General features: G+C 46.6%; 2 protein-coding genes and 1 non-coding gene across 3 annotated transcripts; 2 read left to right on the forward strand and 1 right to left on the reverse strand.

The window, feature by feature from the left end:
* The first annotated feature begins 2455 nt into the window (after positions 1-2455).
* On the forward strand, positions 2456-7563 carry LOC134433183 (E3 ubiquitin-protein ligase TRIM39-like). The gene is made up of 14 exons (XM_063182059.1): positions 2456-2479; positions 2805-2825; positions 2940-2963; positions 3292-3488; positions 3666-3686; positions 4115-4246; positions 4626-4646; positions 4755-4775; positions 5584-5604; positions 5714-5734; positions 5857-5877; positions 6298-6318; positions 6404-6424; positions 7043-7563. Exons 4-14 carry the CDS (start codon positions 3389-3391, stop codon positions 7561-7563), a joined length of 921 nt encoding a protein of 306 aa, XP_063038129.1. The 5' UTR covers positions 2456-2479; positions 2805-2825; positions 2940-2963; positions 3292-3388.
* Positions 7564-9104: 1541 nt separating this feature from the next.
* TRNAL-AAG (transfer RNA leucine (anticodon AAG)) lies at positions 9105-9186 on the forward strand. Its single transcript has one exon. It is a non-coding gene; the product is annotated as a tRNA-Leu (tRNA).
* A 1118-nt stretch (positions 9187-10304) lies between these two features.
* LOC134433184 (zinc finger protein 358-like) lies at positions 10305-14208 on the reverse strand. Its single transcript, XM_063182060.1, has 4 exons — positions 14194-14208; positions 13292-13352; positions 12431-12550; positions 10305-12034 (listed from the first exon to the last, which is right to left on the reverse strand). Exons 1-4 carry the CDS (start codon positions 14206-14208, stop codon positions 10305-10307), a joined length of 1926 nt encoding a protein of 641 aa, XP_063038130.1.
* Positions 14209-16541: the final 2333 nt, after the last annotated feature.

Here is a 16541-nt window from a genome sequence, read left to right on the forward strand (position 1 = left end):
TAACGCAACCCGACCCTTCCCCCCAGGGGAGCGGCACACGAAAATCGGTGAGTTTGGGGTTTCTGCCCCAAAAATCCCCCGGGAGCCCCAAATTCCCCTGGCTGGGGCTGTGGAAATGGAAATTTGGGTCAAAATTCCATTTTTTACATTTCCAGGGGAACTCACGGCTGATGTGGGTGAGCTGATCCTGTTCATTTTGGGGGGAAATTGGGGAAAATTGGCACTGGGGACTAATTTTTTTTTTTTTTTTAATTTATTTATTTTATTTAATTTTTATTTTTATGTTTCTTTTTACTTTTTAGTTTTAGTACTAATTTATTTATTATTAAGTTTTTATTTTCATTTTTATTTTGTATTTAGTTTTTATTTTTTGTTTTTATTGTATTTATATTTTAATTTTTATTTCTATTTTTATTTTTGTTTATTTTTACTTCTATCTATATTTCTGTTTCGATTTCTATCTTTATTTTATTTAAATTTTAAATTTTATTTCTATTTTTATTTATTTTTATTTATATTTTATTCTATTTCTATTTCTATCGTAATCTCTATCTCTATCTCTATCTCTATCTCTATTTCTATTATTTTTAATTACCATCAATTTCCTCTTTTCCCATTTGCAGAGGTCTTCAGTAAAAAGATTCGTAAGTGCAGAATTTTCCATTCCAGGATGGAACAATTTTTACCAATTCCAGAATAATTCCCATTTTATCCCAACTCTGAAATTCCCATTTTTCCCTTTTTTCCCTTTTTTCCCATTTTCCCCTTTCTCCCCCCAGAGCAGCACGAGGCCGAGCTGGGTGAGGAATTTCTCTCCTTTTTTGGGGGCGTTTTCCACCAAAATTCGGGAGGTCTGGGGGGAAAATTCGGATTTTTGTTTGGTTTGGAGGGGCAAAACCTGAAATAAATACAAAATATTTAATATGAAAATAATAATAATAAGGTGAAAACCTGAAATTATACAGTGCATAATAAATATAAACTGGTAATATTCAGACATAACTGTGATTAATTGTAATTATAATATAATTATAATAACAAAAATAGTTATACTGATAATTACAATGATAAATATATTGAAATATAATAATGAAAAATATAATTATGATGACAATTAACAATTATAAATATTATTTTTTATTTAGAGGCCCGGGACACCCAGATCCGTGAGTATTCAGGAGCAGCTCCTGGATTTTTAGGATTTTTTGATTTTTTTTTTATTTTTATAATTTTTAGGGCTGAGGAAAGCAGAAGGAAATTTATTTTCTAGATTTTTTTTAGCAATTATTATTGGTTTTTTATTTTCCAATAGTTAATTTTAATGCTGTTAGATTTCTCTCAATTTTTTAGGAATTGTTTCAATCTTAGGTGTTTTTAAATTATTATTTATTTTAATTTTTCTTATTTCTTTAGGGGAAAATGAAGCTGAGATCAGTAAGTCATGATTATGTTTATGTTTTTGATTATGTTTTATGTTTATGTTTATGTTTATTACTATATTCATATTCATAATAATATCTATAATTAATTTCTATTCATAATTTGCAAATTTTATATAAGCTATATTTATATTTATACATATATCTAAATTTACATTTACTTGTATATTTATATGGATAGTTTATATCTATATTTCATTTGTCATTGATGCTTTATATTTATAATTTATATTTATATTTATATTTATATTTTTAGACAACAAAACCAATTTATATTTATAAACCTGCATTGACTAAAGCCATCCATATATTGAATGATATTAATGAATTCGTGGTTTTTGAATATTTCAATTTTTAATTTTTAATCTTTTAATTAATTTCCCTCTGCTCCCCCCAGGGCACCTGAAGGAGCTGCTGGGTGAGTTCCAATTAATTAAAGTGCAGAAAAATCTTAATTAAAGGGGAATTTGGGGAAAAATAAGGGGAAAAAATTCCTGGAGGAGGGAGGGAAATCTTGGAGAAAAAATTGCTAATAATGTTGTCATAATGGGAAATAATAATTAATGGGAATAATCAATTAATTGAGGGTGCTAACGAGGCAATTATTTCGTTTTTTGTGCAGAGGAGAAGGAATCAGCAGCAAGTAAGTTCTGGAAAAGGGGAATTCTCTCCCCAAAATTGTCTGATTTAATTGGGAATGAACTGATTAATCTGATTTAATTATTAACAATTAACACCCCCTTTTCTGGGGTCTCAAACTCCATTTCTGGGCCCCAAACAAACTTCATTTTTGGGGCACAACTCCCCATTTCTAAACTCAAATTTACCCCAATTTGGAATGTCCTGAATTAAAAAATTAAAATTATCTTGAATTAAAATTAAATTATCCTGAATTAAATATGAAAATTGAAGTTTTTGGCGTTAAGGGGTGTAACTAATTTTTTTTTTATTTTCCTGACTAAAATTTCAGGAACTGAGGATTTCATCCCATTTTTAATCCCTTTTTCCTTCATTTCCAGGAGAGCAGGACGCTGTGATCAGTGAGTGCCACTGGATTTTTGGGGGCAATCCCTGGGATTTTGGGAATTCACAATTCTGATGTCACTGCTGCCACCTGGGCTCGGAATTCTGGGCAAAAGCATCCAAAATTAATTAAATTATGTTTAAAAAATGGGAATTAAGAGGGATAAAGTCTCTGCCCAGCTCAGGGGATTTTGCATTATTTATTGGTTTTATTTTTATTTTTTATTTTTATTTTTATTCTTAATTTTATTTTTAATAGTTTGGTTTATTTTTATTGTTATTATTAATTCCCTTGGGAAGGGAAAACATGAATTCAAAATAATTGAATTTCCTCTTTTTAAGGAAAACTCAGGGAGGAGCTCGGTGAGTGATTTTTGTTCTCTTTCCAAAAAGGATTTTTGGGCGTTTGGGGGTTTTTTTTCATAATTAAATTTGGTAATTTGGGTTTTACCTTTTTTTCTTGTTTTTATTTTGCAGAGGCGCAGAAGGACGGGGACGTTGGTGCGTGGGGTTCTCTGAAATTTGGGGAATTTCATGGAATTTTACGGAATTTTACAGAATTTTACAGAATTCAGAGTTGCTGTGTTCACATAACTAACATTATTTCTATTTTTTTATAACATTATTTACATGTTTCTATAACATTTTCTGTACATTATTTTTTATAACATATTTATATAATGCTAAGAACTTTTTGGAATTTTTAATCACTGTTTTTGTGCCAGTATGGATTTGATTTGATTTGATTTGATTTGATTGATTTGATTTGATTTGATTTGATTTGATTTCTTCCAAGCCCCAAAATTCCTTGGATTTTGACTTTTTTCAGATGAATCCCCTGAGAAAATGGAGGAGGAGGAGGAAGAGGAAGAAGAAGAAGAGGAAAAGAGGAAATAGAGGAGGAAGAAGAAGAGGAAAAAGAGGAAATGGAGGAAATAGAGGAAGAGGAAAAAGAGGAAAAAGAGGAGGAAAAGGAAAAAGAGGAGGAAGAGGAGGAAGAGGAGGAAGAGGAGGCAGCAGAACCGGGTGAGTCGTTCCCTTCCCCAGCCCAAATTTTCTCTTTTTTTCCCCATTTTCCTGCTGATTTTTGGGCCGTTTCCCCCGAAATTGGGTGCAATAAATGATGGTAAAATTCCCCAGAAATCCCAAATCCCCGGAATTCCCAGAGCCCAATGGAAATTCCTGATTTTTGTCTCTTTCCAGGTAAAATAACAGAAGAAGCTGGTAAGGAATTGTTGAATTTTCCTTTTTAACCATTAAAAAAAAACCAAACTCCTTTTTTTGACCATTTTCCGAGGTTTTTTTCATGGCCAGAAACCAATAGTAAAGATAATGGTGATTAAAAAAGTCAAAGGAAAATAAAAACTAACATTCTAAAATTTATAATGATGATGATGATGATAGTAATAATAATAATAATAACAGTAATAACAATAATAACAATAATAATAACCTAAAATATAAATGAAAATAGAAATAATAATCATAACCATAATCTAAAATAAAATAAAAGTAAAAATAAAACTAATAGTAATAATAATCATTATCATCATCATCATCATAGTAATAATACAGAACCCATGAGATAATTTTTAATTATTTTTAATTCTTTTTAATTCTTTTATTTCTGTTTTTTCCTTCCCTGTTTCCAGGACAAGTCGACAAAAACCTTGGTGGGTTCAGTTCCCATTTCTGGGCTGGAGCTGAAGGAAAAATCCCCCAAATTAACCCAAATTTACCCCAAATTTCCCTTTGGTTTCCAGAGGAGCTCAGGGCGGTGCTGGGTGAGTCCAGAATTCCAAAATTTGGCCAAATCCGGGGTGGGAGGATTTAAACCTGGGATTTTGATTTAAAAATCGGGATTTTCAGTTAAAATTTGGGGCTTGGCTTTAAAAATTCCTTATTTCCATTTAAATGTCGGGATTTCTAATAGAAAATTGGGATTTGGCTTAGAAAATAATCCAATAATTTTCCAATAATAATCCAAATTATTTTTATTTGAAATCTGAGATTTTAATTTAGAAGAATTTTTGTTTCTGGCCTAACCCCGGATTTCCCCCTGGAATGGGGAATTTTTTTCCTGTGATAATTTGAATTTTCCCCCCAGAATGGGAATTTTTTTCCTGTGATAATTTGAATTTTCTCCCTTTTTCCCCATTTCAGGAGCCCGGGACGCCAGGATCGGTGCGTGTGCCCCTCCCCTACCCTGAAACTCCGTGAATTTGGGGATTTGGGCCCATTCTGGTCACAGACCCCATGAAATTGAGCAGTTTTGGGTTTTTCTCCTCAAAGCGGAGCTCTCGGAGGCGCTCGGTGAGGGAAACTCGGGGAATGGATCAGAGCAGATTTACGTTATTGTTAATAATATAAATATTTATTAATAATTATGTAATTTATAATGTTATTAATTAAGTATAAATAATAACGTAATTACTGGGTTCTAGCCAGTGTGGGTTTATGTGATTTATAAATATAAAGTCTGTTATTTCTCTGTTTTATTAAAGTATTACATACACTAATATATATAGATATGTGTATACATATGTATATGCGTATGTATATATATATACACATAAATATATATATAATTTTATATATATTTAATATATTAGAATATTTATTCTTATTGCAATAATTATATAATATGTAATATATATCATATATAATTGTATTTAGTTTTAATTATACATAGTATCTATTAATCATATAATTATATATAATTCTATATAGTCTATGTTAATTTTATATCCATAATTAATTCTGTAATATATGCAATGTATAGAATGTACACAATACATATTTCTAATAGATATAAAATATTATATATATTTATATTTCGTATTTTCTAAATTTAATTTAGCTATTGGTACACTTTCTATATTCTATTCTGTATTCTATATTCTGTGGTTTACTATATTATATATTAAAATATACTATCTTTTAAAATATATCATGTATTTAAATATATAATCTAGTCAAACACATTACAGAACCAGACATTTTATTATAGATATGTTATTGAATATTTAAATATTTTATGTATAGATAAGTACTTTATTTATTTGTTGTTTGTGATAACATTTTGATAACATTACCCTGAATTTTGCCCAATTTCCCCCAGAACAACGGGACAGAGAGATCGGTGAGTGGCCCTGGAAAAACGGGAATGAAATGGAATTCTGGAAAAACAGGAATTCTGGAAATGGAATTTCTGCCCGATCATGGAAATTCTCATTTTTCCTCCTTTCCAGCGGAGCTGAACGCGGAGCTCGGTGAGTCCTGGGGGAAACTCTTCTGTTTCCTTCACTGCAAAAATTAATTTTTGAAATTAATTTAAAGCAACCATTTAAATCCTTAATTTCTTCATTAATCCCAAATGATTTTCTCCTTCCAGAGGAGTCCCGAATGAGGATCTGTGAGTGTCCTGGCCCGGGGCTGGTCTGGTTCTGTTTTATTCCATTTTATTTCCTTTATTTTTCTACTTCGTTTCTATTTCTAATTTTTGTGTTATTTCATTAATTTTATACAAATGTATTACCATTTATTGCTATTACTATACTCATTTATTACTAATTCTATACTAATTTATTGCTAATTTTATACTAATGTATTACTTTTAATATTACTATTACTATACTAATTTAATACTCTTTTATTTTAATTTATTTATTGTAATTTTTTTATTCCATTTCACCTTTCCACCCTGTTTTATCACCTTTCACTGCCGTTATTTTTGTGATATTTTAATTTCATTATTTTAAATTCTATTTGAATTTCCATCCTGTTTTATCACCTCTCACAGCCATTATTTATGATTATTTCTGATTTCCTGCAGGGTGGTGCCTCGAGGAGCACCGTGAGTTTTCTCCCCTCCCTCCCTCCCTCCCTCCCTCCCCAGCTGTGCTCCATTCCAGGATTTTTTATTAATTCTCTCATTTTAGAGAAAGACGAAGAACAAGTGGGTGAGTCCCTGTGGGAAACATGTATGAACGGGGAAGAAATTGGGACTTTTGCCTGGTTTCACTTTTTTTATCCCATTTTTCCCTGTTTTTCCCTCGTTTTCCTCTCCCGTTCGCTGTCATTTATTCTCCCTTTTTCTCCCCTCCTTTCCCATTTTTCTCCTCTTTTTTCCCTTTTCCCTTCTCCCCTTTCCCAATTTCCCCCCCTTTTTTTCTCCCCATTTCCCCGTTTTCTCCCATTTTCCCCCCGTTTTTTCCCCTCATTTTTCCCCATTCTCCCCTATTTCCCCAATTCCCCCTCATTTTTCCCCCCATTTTCCCTCCCATTCCTCCCATTATTTCCACACCATTTCACCCCAATTTCCCCCTATTTCTGGTCAATTTCTCTCCCCCATTTCCCCCCCACATTTCCCTTCATTTCCCCCCCTATTTCCCCCCATTTCTGCCCCATTTCCCCTCATTTTTCCCCCCAAATTTCCCCCCATTTTTCCCCCCATTTCCCACCAATCTTTTCCCTTTTTCTTCCCCAATTGTCCCTTTTTTCCCCTCATTTTTCCCCCCTATCCCCCCCTCCATTTCCCCCCATTATTCCCCCCCATTATTGCCCCCCCAAACCCCCAGCCGAGGTCACCCTAGACTCCCTCACCGCGCACCCTCGCCTCGTGCTCTCCCCGGACTCGCTCTCAGCCCGCTGGGCCTATGGCGGCCCCGAGCCCGAACCGGGCCCCGAGCGCTTCTCGTGCTCGCCGTGCGCCCTCGGCCTGCCCGGCTTCACCGGCGGCCGCCACACCTGGACCGTGGCCCTGGCCGAGGGTCCCTTCTGCGCCGCGGGCATCAGCCGGGCCTCGGTGCGGCGCCACGGCCCGGCCTGCACGCCCGGCGACGGCGTGTGGGCCCTGCAGCGCTGGGGCGGCCTGTGCCGGGCGCTGACCGAGCCCGCGCCCACGCCGCTGCCCGGCCGCTGCCCGCGCCACCTGCGCGTGGCCCTCGACTACGACGGCGGCCGCGTGGCCTTCTTTGACGGGGACGATGGGCCCGGCCAGGCCCGGCCGCTCTTCGCCTTCCCCACGGCGCAGTTTGGAGGAGAAGAGGTGAGGCCGTGGTTCTGGTTGGAGCTGGGGGAGATCTCCATTGTACAGTGAACGAAAATGCCTCCATGGACATCACCTCCAGCCCTGGTTCTGGTTGGAGCTGGGGGAGATTTCCATCGTTCAGTGATCCCAAAACACCTCAGTGGAGACCGTCAGGCTGTGGTTCAGGCCCTGGTTCTGGCCCTGATTCAGGCCCTGGTTCAGGCCCTGGTTCTGGCCCTGGTTCAGGCCATGGTTCAGGCTGTGGTTTAGGCCCTGGTTCAGGCCCTGGTTCTGGCCCTGGTTCAGGCCCTGATTCAGGCCCTGGTTCAGGCCCTGGTTCAGGCCCTGATTCAGGCCCTGGTTCAGGCTGTGGTTCAGGCCGTGGTTCTGGCCCTGGTTCTGGCCCTGGTTCTGGCCCTGGTTCAGGCCCTGGTTCAGGCCCTGGTTCTGGCCCTGGTTCAGGCCGTGGTTCAGGCCCTGGTTCTGGCCCTGGTTCAGGCCCTGGTTCAGGCCCTGGTTCAGGCCCTGGTTCAGGCCCTGGTTCTGGCCCTGGTTCAGGCCCTGATTCAGGCCCTGATTCAGGCCATGGTTCTGGCCCTGGTTCAGGCCATGGTTCAGGCCGTGGTTTAGGCCCTGGTTCAGGCCGTGGTTCAGGCCCTGGTTCAGGCCCTGGTTCAGGCCCTGGTTCTTGTTGGAGCTGGGGGAGCTCTCCATTGTCTCCATTGCCCAGTGCCCCCAGACCCCTCCAAGGCCATCACCTCCAGCCCTGGTTCTGGTTCTAGTCCTGGTTCTGGATCTGAGGGAACTGGACTCCCCCTCCAATGTGCAGTGACCCCGGAATTCAGGGAATGGGATGGGGACACTGGGACGGAGCAGGACGGACACTGGGACATGGGGACATTGGGACATGGGGTGTCCCCTGTCCCCATGACCCCGGTATCCCCCCCCGGCAATAAACCCTGCAAAACCGGAACATAACTTCCTTTTTCCGGCCGTTTTGACCTAAAAACTCAGGGATTTGAACCCCTCCGGAGGGCGGGTGTTCCTTTTTCCGGCTGTTTTGACCCAAAACCTCGGGGATTTTGGGGCCAGCCAGGTGAGACCCGCAGCCCCTCCTGGTCCCGGGGTTTTGGGGCTGAATCTCCCCGGGGCTGTTTTTGGGTTTTGGCAGCCCCAGGATGGGACACCGGGTGCGGAGGGAGGGTCTGAGGCGGAGTTTTGGGGAGACAACGGCGAATTTCGGGCGTTTAGCAGGGGGTGAACAGGAAAAAACGGGGACGGGAGCGGGACTGGGAATTGTCCCCCCGATTTTCCCCATGCTTGGATCCACCGAGGGGTCAGAGGGGAACGGGACCCCCTCCATGGGCAGGGACCCCCCCCCCCCCGGGGCGCTGGAATGGGGCGGATTCCCGTAATTCCGTTAATTACCGTAATTTTGTTAATTCTGTTAATTAATTCCCGCTCACGGGATGTGACCCCAATTAACACCCCAAAACACGGAGGGGGGGACTGAGCAGGACCGGGGAGACCCTTCCCCTCTGCCGCCCCTCCCTAACTGATGAATTTGCCCAATTTACCCGATTTCCCCAATTTTTGGGGCTCATCCCAGGAGTAGCGTGGCCGAGCGGTCCAAGGCGCTGGATTAAGGCTCCAGTCCCTGCGGGGGCGTGGGTTCGAATCCCACCGCTGCCAACGCGATTTTGGGTGGAATTCCGGGGTTTTTGGCACATCTGGAGGAGCCCCTCCCACCCGTTTTTGGGGTTTATCCCCGGGAAAACGGGGCTCAGCATCACCAAAATGTGAGAGTTTCCCCCAAATCCCACCAGAGACCCCCGGGGTGGGTTCCTGGGGGAGCCCCCTCCCCATGGGGGTCCCACATTCCCACCCCAACCCCGAGCCAACAATTCACCACCCCGCGCTCCTAAAATCCCAAATCTGCTTTATTTCACCTCATTTTGGAGCAGGGGGAATTGGGGAGAGAAACGTGAATTTGGGACAATTCATAAAAACATGATCCAGATGGAAAAAAATCCCGGGGGAGCAGAGAGCCCCCAACTCCAGCACCTTCATTCCAGATACCAGAACATTTTTGGTGATGAAAAACTTAAAAAAAAGGCATTTTTAGCCTCTAAAAGTGGAGTTGGATGTACAGGAGCATCTGCAGCCCTGGGACGGGCACCCAAAATTTGTCCTTCAGTCCTTGAGGTGGGCACCCAAATTTATCCATAAATCCCTGAGGTGGACACCCAAAATTTTCCATAAATCCTTGAAGTCGGCGTCCAAAATTTGTCCATAAATCCTTGGGGTGGGCACCTAAATTCCATTAATTGATCCTTAAAATGGGCACCCAAAATTTGTCCCTAAATCCCTGAGGTGGGCACCCAAAATTTGTCCATAAATCCTTGAGGTGGGCACCCAAAACTTCTCCATCAGTCCTTGAGGTGGGCACCCAAAATTCAAAATCTCGATGCTTGAGGTGGACGCCCAAAAACTGTCCAAAGATCCCCGAGGTGAGCACCCAAGATTTTGGGTTTTGGGGAGATTTTTGGGAGGATTTTTGGAGGGAATTTTGGGGAGAATCGGGGAGATTTTGGGGGAGATTTGGGGAGAATCGAGGGGAGTTTGAGGAGAAACCAGGGGGGATTTTGGGGACAGCCCCGAGGGGGTCCCGGTGCCCCCGGGGGATCAGCACCCAAATCTCGGAGGCTCAGCACCCAAATCCCCCCGATTTTGGGGCTCAGCACCCGAATCCCCCCGATTTTGGGGCTCAGCACCCAAATCCCCGAGGCTGAGCACGCAGATTTTGGGGCTCAGTGCTGCGGCTCCTGGCGCAGGTGCGTCCGCAGGTGCTTCATGAGCGCCGAGCGGGACACGAAGCTCTTGGGGCAGCCCGAGCAGGGGTACGGGCGCTCGCCGGTGTGCGTGCGCCGGTGGATGACCAGGCTGGAGCTGGCGCGGAAGCTCTTGCCGCACTCGGGGCAGCCGAACGGCTTCTCGCCGGTGTGCACCCGCCAGTGCCGCCGCAGCGCCGCCCCGTCCCGGAACGCCTTCCCGCACTGCTCGCACGCGGGGCGGCGCCGCCGCGGCACCCCCGGGGGGCCGGCACCGAGGGGATGGACCGGAACCGGGACCCCCGGGACCCCCGAGGGGCCGGGACCGAGGGGATGGACCGGAACTGGGACCCCCGGGAGCCCCGAGGGGCCGGCACCGAGGGGATGGACCGGAACCGGGACCCCCGAGGGGCCGGCACCGAGGGGATGCACGGGAACCGGGACCCCCGGGACCCCCGAGGGGCCGACACCGAGGGGATGCACGGGAACCGGGACCCGCGGGACCCCCGAGGGGCCGGAACCGAGTGGATGGACCGGAACCGGGACCCGCGGGAGTCCCGAGGGGCCGGGACCGAGGGGATGCACGGGAACCGGGACCCCCGAGATTCTGTCCCCGAGGGGCTGAGGGGGCACCGGGACCCCCGAGGGGCCGTTTCTAAGCAGCCAAGGGGACACCGGGACCCCCGCCCCGCGCTCGCGGCTGTCCCCAAGGGGCCATGGGGACGCCGGGACCCGCGAGGGGCTTTCCCTGAGGGGCTGCAGGACCCCCGCCCCACACTCAGGGCTCTCCCTAAGCGGTCGCTGACCCTCTGGGAACCCCTCCCCACCCTCGGGGCTGTCCCTAACGAGCCATGGTGACACCGGCACCCCCTCGGGGCTGTCCCCAGCCACCCGTGTAATCACCGGGACCCCCGCCCCACCTTCGGGGCTGTCCCCACCGACCCACGGCCGGTGCGGGCAGGCCGCGTTGCCCACCCCGCACTCGGCGCACGGCCCGGCCGCCGCCGCCGCCGCTCCCCGGTGGGTTTTGCGGTGCTTGCTGAGCGATTTGACGGCCGCGAAGCCCTTGCCGCAGTCGGGGCACTCGTAGGGGCGCTCCCCGGTGTGGATGCGCTGGTGCGCCACCAGCGCGGCGTGCGACGAGAGGCTGCGCCCGCAGTCGGTGCAGATGAAGCCGCCCGAGTGCCGCGCCCGCCGGTGCTTGCCCAGCGACTTGGTGGCCATGAAGGCCATGCCGCAGTCGGGACAGCGGAACGGGCGCTCGCCGGTGTGGATGCGCCGGTGCGTGACCAGCGAGGCCGCCGACGTGAGCGTCTTGCCGCAGTCGGGGCAGCGCAGGGCCCCGTCCCGGTGCGTGCGCCGGTGCTTGCGGAGCGAGCGCGCCGAGGCGAAGCGCTTGGGGCAGGCGCGGCAGCGGTGCGGGCGCGGCTGGCAGCCCGCGGCGCCGCCCAGGTGCTCCCGCAGCGCCGCCCCGCACGGGAAGGGCGCGCGGCAGCGCCAGCAGGTGAAGGTGAGCCCAGGTGCGCCCGGCGCGGCCCCGCCCCCGTGCGAGGAGCGCAGGTGGCGGCTCAGCGACGAGCCCGACGTGAAGGATTTGCCGCACTGGGGGCAGGAGGGGCGCGGCGGGGCAATTGCGGGGCTGGGGGCGACAAAAGGGGGCGGGGAGCAGGGGCCGTGCGGGGAGGGGGAGGGGCTGCGGGAGGGGTCGTCTGGGGGAAAACGAGAGGGGAGAAATGGGAGAAAAAGGGGGGAAATGGGGAGGAAATGGGAGAAAAAATTGGGGTGAAAATCAGAGAAACACAAGGAAAAGGGGAAAAAACTGCCCCAGTCCAAACCAGTAACCCCAAATCCCCCTTTAGCCCTTTCCCAGTCCCTCCCAGTTGGCCCAGTTCGATCCCAGTCCCTCCCAGTCCATCCCAGTTTCCCCAGTCCCTCCCAGTTTCATCCAGTCCCCCCAGTTCTCACCTGTGGACCCCCCCCAGTTCCCTCCCAGTACAAACCAGTAACCCCAAATCCCCCTTTAACCCTTTCCCAGTTCCATCCCAGTTCGATCCCAGTTCCATCCCAGTCCCTCCCAGTTCCCCCAGTTTGATCCCGGTTCTCACCTGAGGACCCCCCCCAGTTCCCCCAGAGCCTCAGGAGGGGTCGCGCCCGCTCTTCCTCCTCCTCCTCTTCCTCCTCCTCCGTGTCCGGGCCGGGCCCCCCCCAGACCCAGCCCGGGGCTCCTGGCGAGGGGGGAACCGGGGTCAGGGGGCATTTTGGGGAGAAACCGGGGGATTTTGGGGAATTGCGGGGTAAAGCTGCGGGGATTCTTTGGGAGAATTTTGGGGAGAATCGGGGGCATTTTAGGGGGATTGTGGGGGAGAGTTTGGGAAGAACCAGGGGCAGATTTTGGGACAATTTTGGGGAGAAATGGGGGGATTTTGGGACAATTTTGAGGAGAACCTGGGGGGGGGGGGGGATTTGGAGAGAACCCGGGGGGATTTTAGGGAGAATTTTGGGGGGAGTTTTCCGGGGGGATTTTGGGGAAAAGCCGGGGGGATTTTAGGGAGGTTATGGGGGAAAACTGGGGGATTCTGGGGCTGATTTCGAGGAGAAGACGGAGGGATTTTGGGGGAAATTAAAGGGAATTTTGGGGACATTTTGGGGGGCATTTTGGGGAGGATTTTTGGGGAAAAGCCGGGGGGATTTTGAGGAGAAACCGGGGGGATTTTGAGGGGAGGAATTTGGGCTGATATTAGGGGGAACTTTTGGGCTGATTTCGGGGGGTATTTTGGGGATACATTGGGAGGAATTTTGGAGAGGATTTTGGGGGGATTTCGGGGGCATTTTGGACTGATTTTGGGCTGATTTCGGAAGGATTTCGGAGGGATTTGGGGCTGATTTCGGGGGGACTTTTTAGGAGGATTTCGGGCTGATTTCGGGGCTGATTTTGGGCTGATTTCGAGGGGATTTGGGGTCGCTACCTTCGGGGGTGGCCGGGGGCGTTTCGGAGCCCACCGTGACCTCCTGCAGCACCTCGGGCACCTGGGCGGGGCGGGGCCGGCGGAAAGAGGCGCAAACGACCCAAAATTCACGGAAATAAACAAAAATAAACGACCGAAAAGCGCCCAAAGGAACGGAATGAGAAAGAGAATTTAAATAAGAAAATAAAGAGCGCAGGGGGAAATAAATGGTGGGAGATAAAAATCGGAAATTCAGCGCTCGGAACAAAATGAAGTAAAAAAAAAAAAAAAAAACCCGGACCGAAATAAAATTAAAAACCCGATGAAATTAAAAGGAATTAAAGAAAATAATAGAAAATAAAATACAGTTAAGTTAAACAAGATTAGATGAAATGAAATAAAGGTAAAATTAAATAAAGTGAGAGGAGATAAACTAGGACAAAATAAAATACAACTTAATTAAAAAACATAAGATAAAATGTAATGATATAAGGATAAAATTAAATGAAATAAAGATAAAATGAAATAAAGTGAGACGAGATAAACAAATTTGAAAATAAAAAAATAAAAATTAAAAAAAAATTATATCAAAGTAAAATTAAGGTAAAACAAAGTAAAACACAACAAGACAAAAAAAGAGTAAATGAAACGAAAAAAGAGAAATAAAATAAAATAAATTCAAACGAAACAAAATGAAATTAAATTAAATAAAGTAAAATAAAATAAAATAAAAATATAAATAAAATAAAATAAAACTTTTAAAAAATAAAATAAAATAAAATAAACCTAGAAAGGAACTTTTTCGAACAAACTTTTAAAACCCGAATTAGCAGACAAAAAGAGGGGGAAAAAATTATTTAAAAACCGGAAAATAATGAAATAAAAATTTTAAAAAATTAAAAATAAAATTTTTCCAGCCCTACCTGGGTCTCGGCCATGCCGGGGGGGGGGGGGGGCGGATTTTGGGGGTCCCGGGGGGCTCCGGGAGCGGCTCCGGCAGCGGCGGCACCGAGAGGGGAGGGAGGGGGACGGTGACGTCATGGTGACGTCACGGCCCCGCCGGGACCCCCCCCGGGGGAGGGGGGAATGGGGGGGGGGGTCCTGGAGGGAAAATCGTGGGAATATCGTGAGATATCGTGGGAAAATCGTGGGAATATCGTGGGAATGTCATGGGGTATCGTGGGAATATCGTGGGTTAAAAAGGAGGGAATCGGGTTAAAAAGGGGGAATTTGGGTAAAAGCCGGGGAATTTAGGGTAAAAAAAGGGGGAATTTAGGTTAAACCTGAGGACTTTGGGGTTCAAACCGGGGAAATTTTGGTTAAAACACGGGGATTTGGGTTTAAAAGTGGGAAATTTGCGTTAAAACCGGGTAAATTAGGGGTAAAAATGGGGAATTGGGTTAAAACCGGGGAAATTGGTGTTAAAAGGGGAAATTCGGGTTAACAGCGCGGAATGCAGGTGCCGCGGGGCCTGCCGCGATAAACCATCAACGCCGATGGACCATCGTCAGTCGCGATAAGGCAACAATCGCGATAAGCCCTGGGTCGCGATGGACCATCAGCCGCTCCCGATGGGCCATCGAGCGGGGGCGGCGCCGCCCCGGGAAAAATTCCCTTTTTTCCCTTTTCCCCCTTTTTCCCCCTTTTTTCCTTTTTTCCCTTTTTTTCCTTTCTTCCCTTTTTCATGGAAAAATTCCCGCCCGAGCCACCAAAAACCCCAAATCGGGAGATTTGTCCCCATTTCCACCCAATTTCCCCGTTGGTGTGGGAGATAAAACGGAATTTTTTAATTTTTTATTAATTCCCTCGAGTTTGGGTCCGCCCCGCTGGGAAAAGGGGGAGAAAATCCCCAAAATCCCCAAAATCCTGACTCTCCAGATTTTTAAATTTTGTTTAACTTTTTCCAGCTCGTTTTTGATTTTGTTTCCTGTACAACTTCCATTTAATTTTAATTATTTCTTATAATGATTGTTATATTATATATTATTTTATCTATATATGATGATAATTATTTAATTAGTTTCATTCGGGTCTACGTTTTCTTTTTAAATTTTATTAACTTTTTCCAGCTCGTTTTTAATTCCCTTTCCTGCGTAACTTCCATTTACTTTTATTTATTTCTTATCTAGTCATTATTTAATGATTACTTATTTTCTTATTTTTTATTAATATTTTTTAATTTTTACTTTTTCCTGCTCGTTTTCAATTCCTATCCCCGCGCAATTCGATTTAATTTTAATTTCTTCTATTAAATTTCCTAATTAAATAGAGAACAATTAAGTAGAATTAAATAGATAAACAGAATAATTAAATAGATAAATAGAATAATTAAATAGATAAATACATTAATTAAACAGAATCCCGGTTCATTTTTAACTCTTTCCATCCCGGACCCCTCCCCGCCTCCCTCACCCCAAAAAGCCCCAAAAAGCCCCAAAACCGCACAAAAACCGGAGGCTGCTGAAAGAGGGGGGGGTTTATTCAGCCGGGGGGGATTTTGGGGAGATTTTGGGTCGTTTTTGGTTCATTTTTGGGTCGTTTTTGGTTCATTTCGGGTCATTCTCAGTCCTCCTTGCCCGGCACCACCGCCGTCCTCTCGCCCGCGGGGGGGGGATGGGTCCCTGTGGGAGGGGGGGAGGGGGGGTTAAACGGTGACCTTTGACCTCAGACCCCCCTCCCCCCCAAGGCCCCCCCGGGGTCCCAATTGTGCCCCGCCCCCCCCACCGGGACCCCCCCACCGTGTCATTGTCCCCTCCCGGTGTCCCCTCCGTGTCCCCCTTGTCCCTCTACCCCCTCCCGGTCACTGTCCCCTCCCTGGGTGTCCCCCCCGACCCAAAATTGTCCCCTCCGTGCCCCCCTCCCCAGGACCCCTCCCTTGTCACTGTCCCCCCCCGCCTGTCATTGTCCCCACCGTGCCCCCCCACCGTGTCATTGTCCCCTCCCCGTGTTCCCCCCATCCACGTCATTGTCATTGTCATTGTCCCCTCCCCTGTCCCTGTCCCCCCCTCACCTCCGTGTCCCACCCGTGTCCCCGTCCCCCCCCAGTGTCCCCATCCTCCCCCCAGTGTCATTGTCCCCCCCCCAGTGTCATTGTCCCCGTCCCCCCCTCACCTCCGTGTCCGTGTCCCCCCAGGAGCCCCTTGAGGACCCCCCAGCCCCAGCGCAGGAGGTTCAGCAGGCACTGCAGTCCGGCACACATCCCTGGGGACAATGGGGACAATGAGGGGACATTTGGGGACACTGAGGGGACACACAGAACCCACCCCATCCC

This window comes from Melospiza melodia, unplaced genomic scaffold, assembly GCF_035770615.1.
Source record: "Melospiza melodia melodia isolate bMelMel2 unplaced genomic scaffold, bMelMel2.pri scaffold_148, whole genome shotgun sequence".
NCBI classification, from domain to species: domain Eukaryota; kingdom Metazoa; phylum Chordata; class Aves; order Passeriformes; family Passerellidae; genus Melospiza; species Melospiza melodia.

What these genes read in the sequence shown, in the direction of transcription:
- LOC134433183 (XM_063182059.1), top strand. Translation starts at nt 3,389, where the DNA reads ATGGAGGAAATAGAGGAAGAGGAAAAAGAGGAAAAAGAGGAGGAAAAG. An exon ending in TAAAATAACAGAAGAAGCTG is followed by an intron (nt 3,687 to 4,114) that starts GTAAGGAATTGT and finishes CCCTGTTTCCAG; the next exon opens with GACAAGTCGACAAAAACCTT. An exon ending in ACAACGGGACAGAGAGATCG is followed by an intron (nt 5,605 to 5,713) that starts GTGAGTGGCCCT and finishes CCTCCTTTCCAG; the next exon opens with CGGAGCTGAACGCGGAGCTC.
- LOC134433184 (XM_063182060.1), bottom strand. An exon ending in GCCCCCGGCCACCCCCGAAG is followed by an intron (nt 12,551 to 13,291) that starts GTAGCGACCCCA and finishes CCCCCTCGCCAG; the next exon opens with GAGCCCCGGGCTGGGTCTGG. An exon ending in GAACTGGGGGGGGTCCTCAG is followed by an intron (nt 12,035 to 12,430) that starts GTGAGAACCGGG and finishes GTTTTCCCCCAG; the next exon opens with ACGACCCCTCCCGCAGCCCC.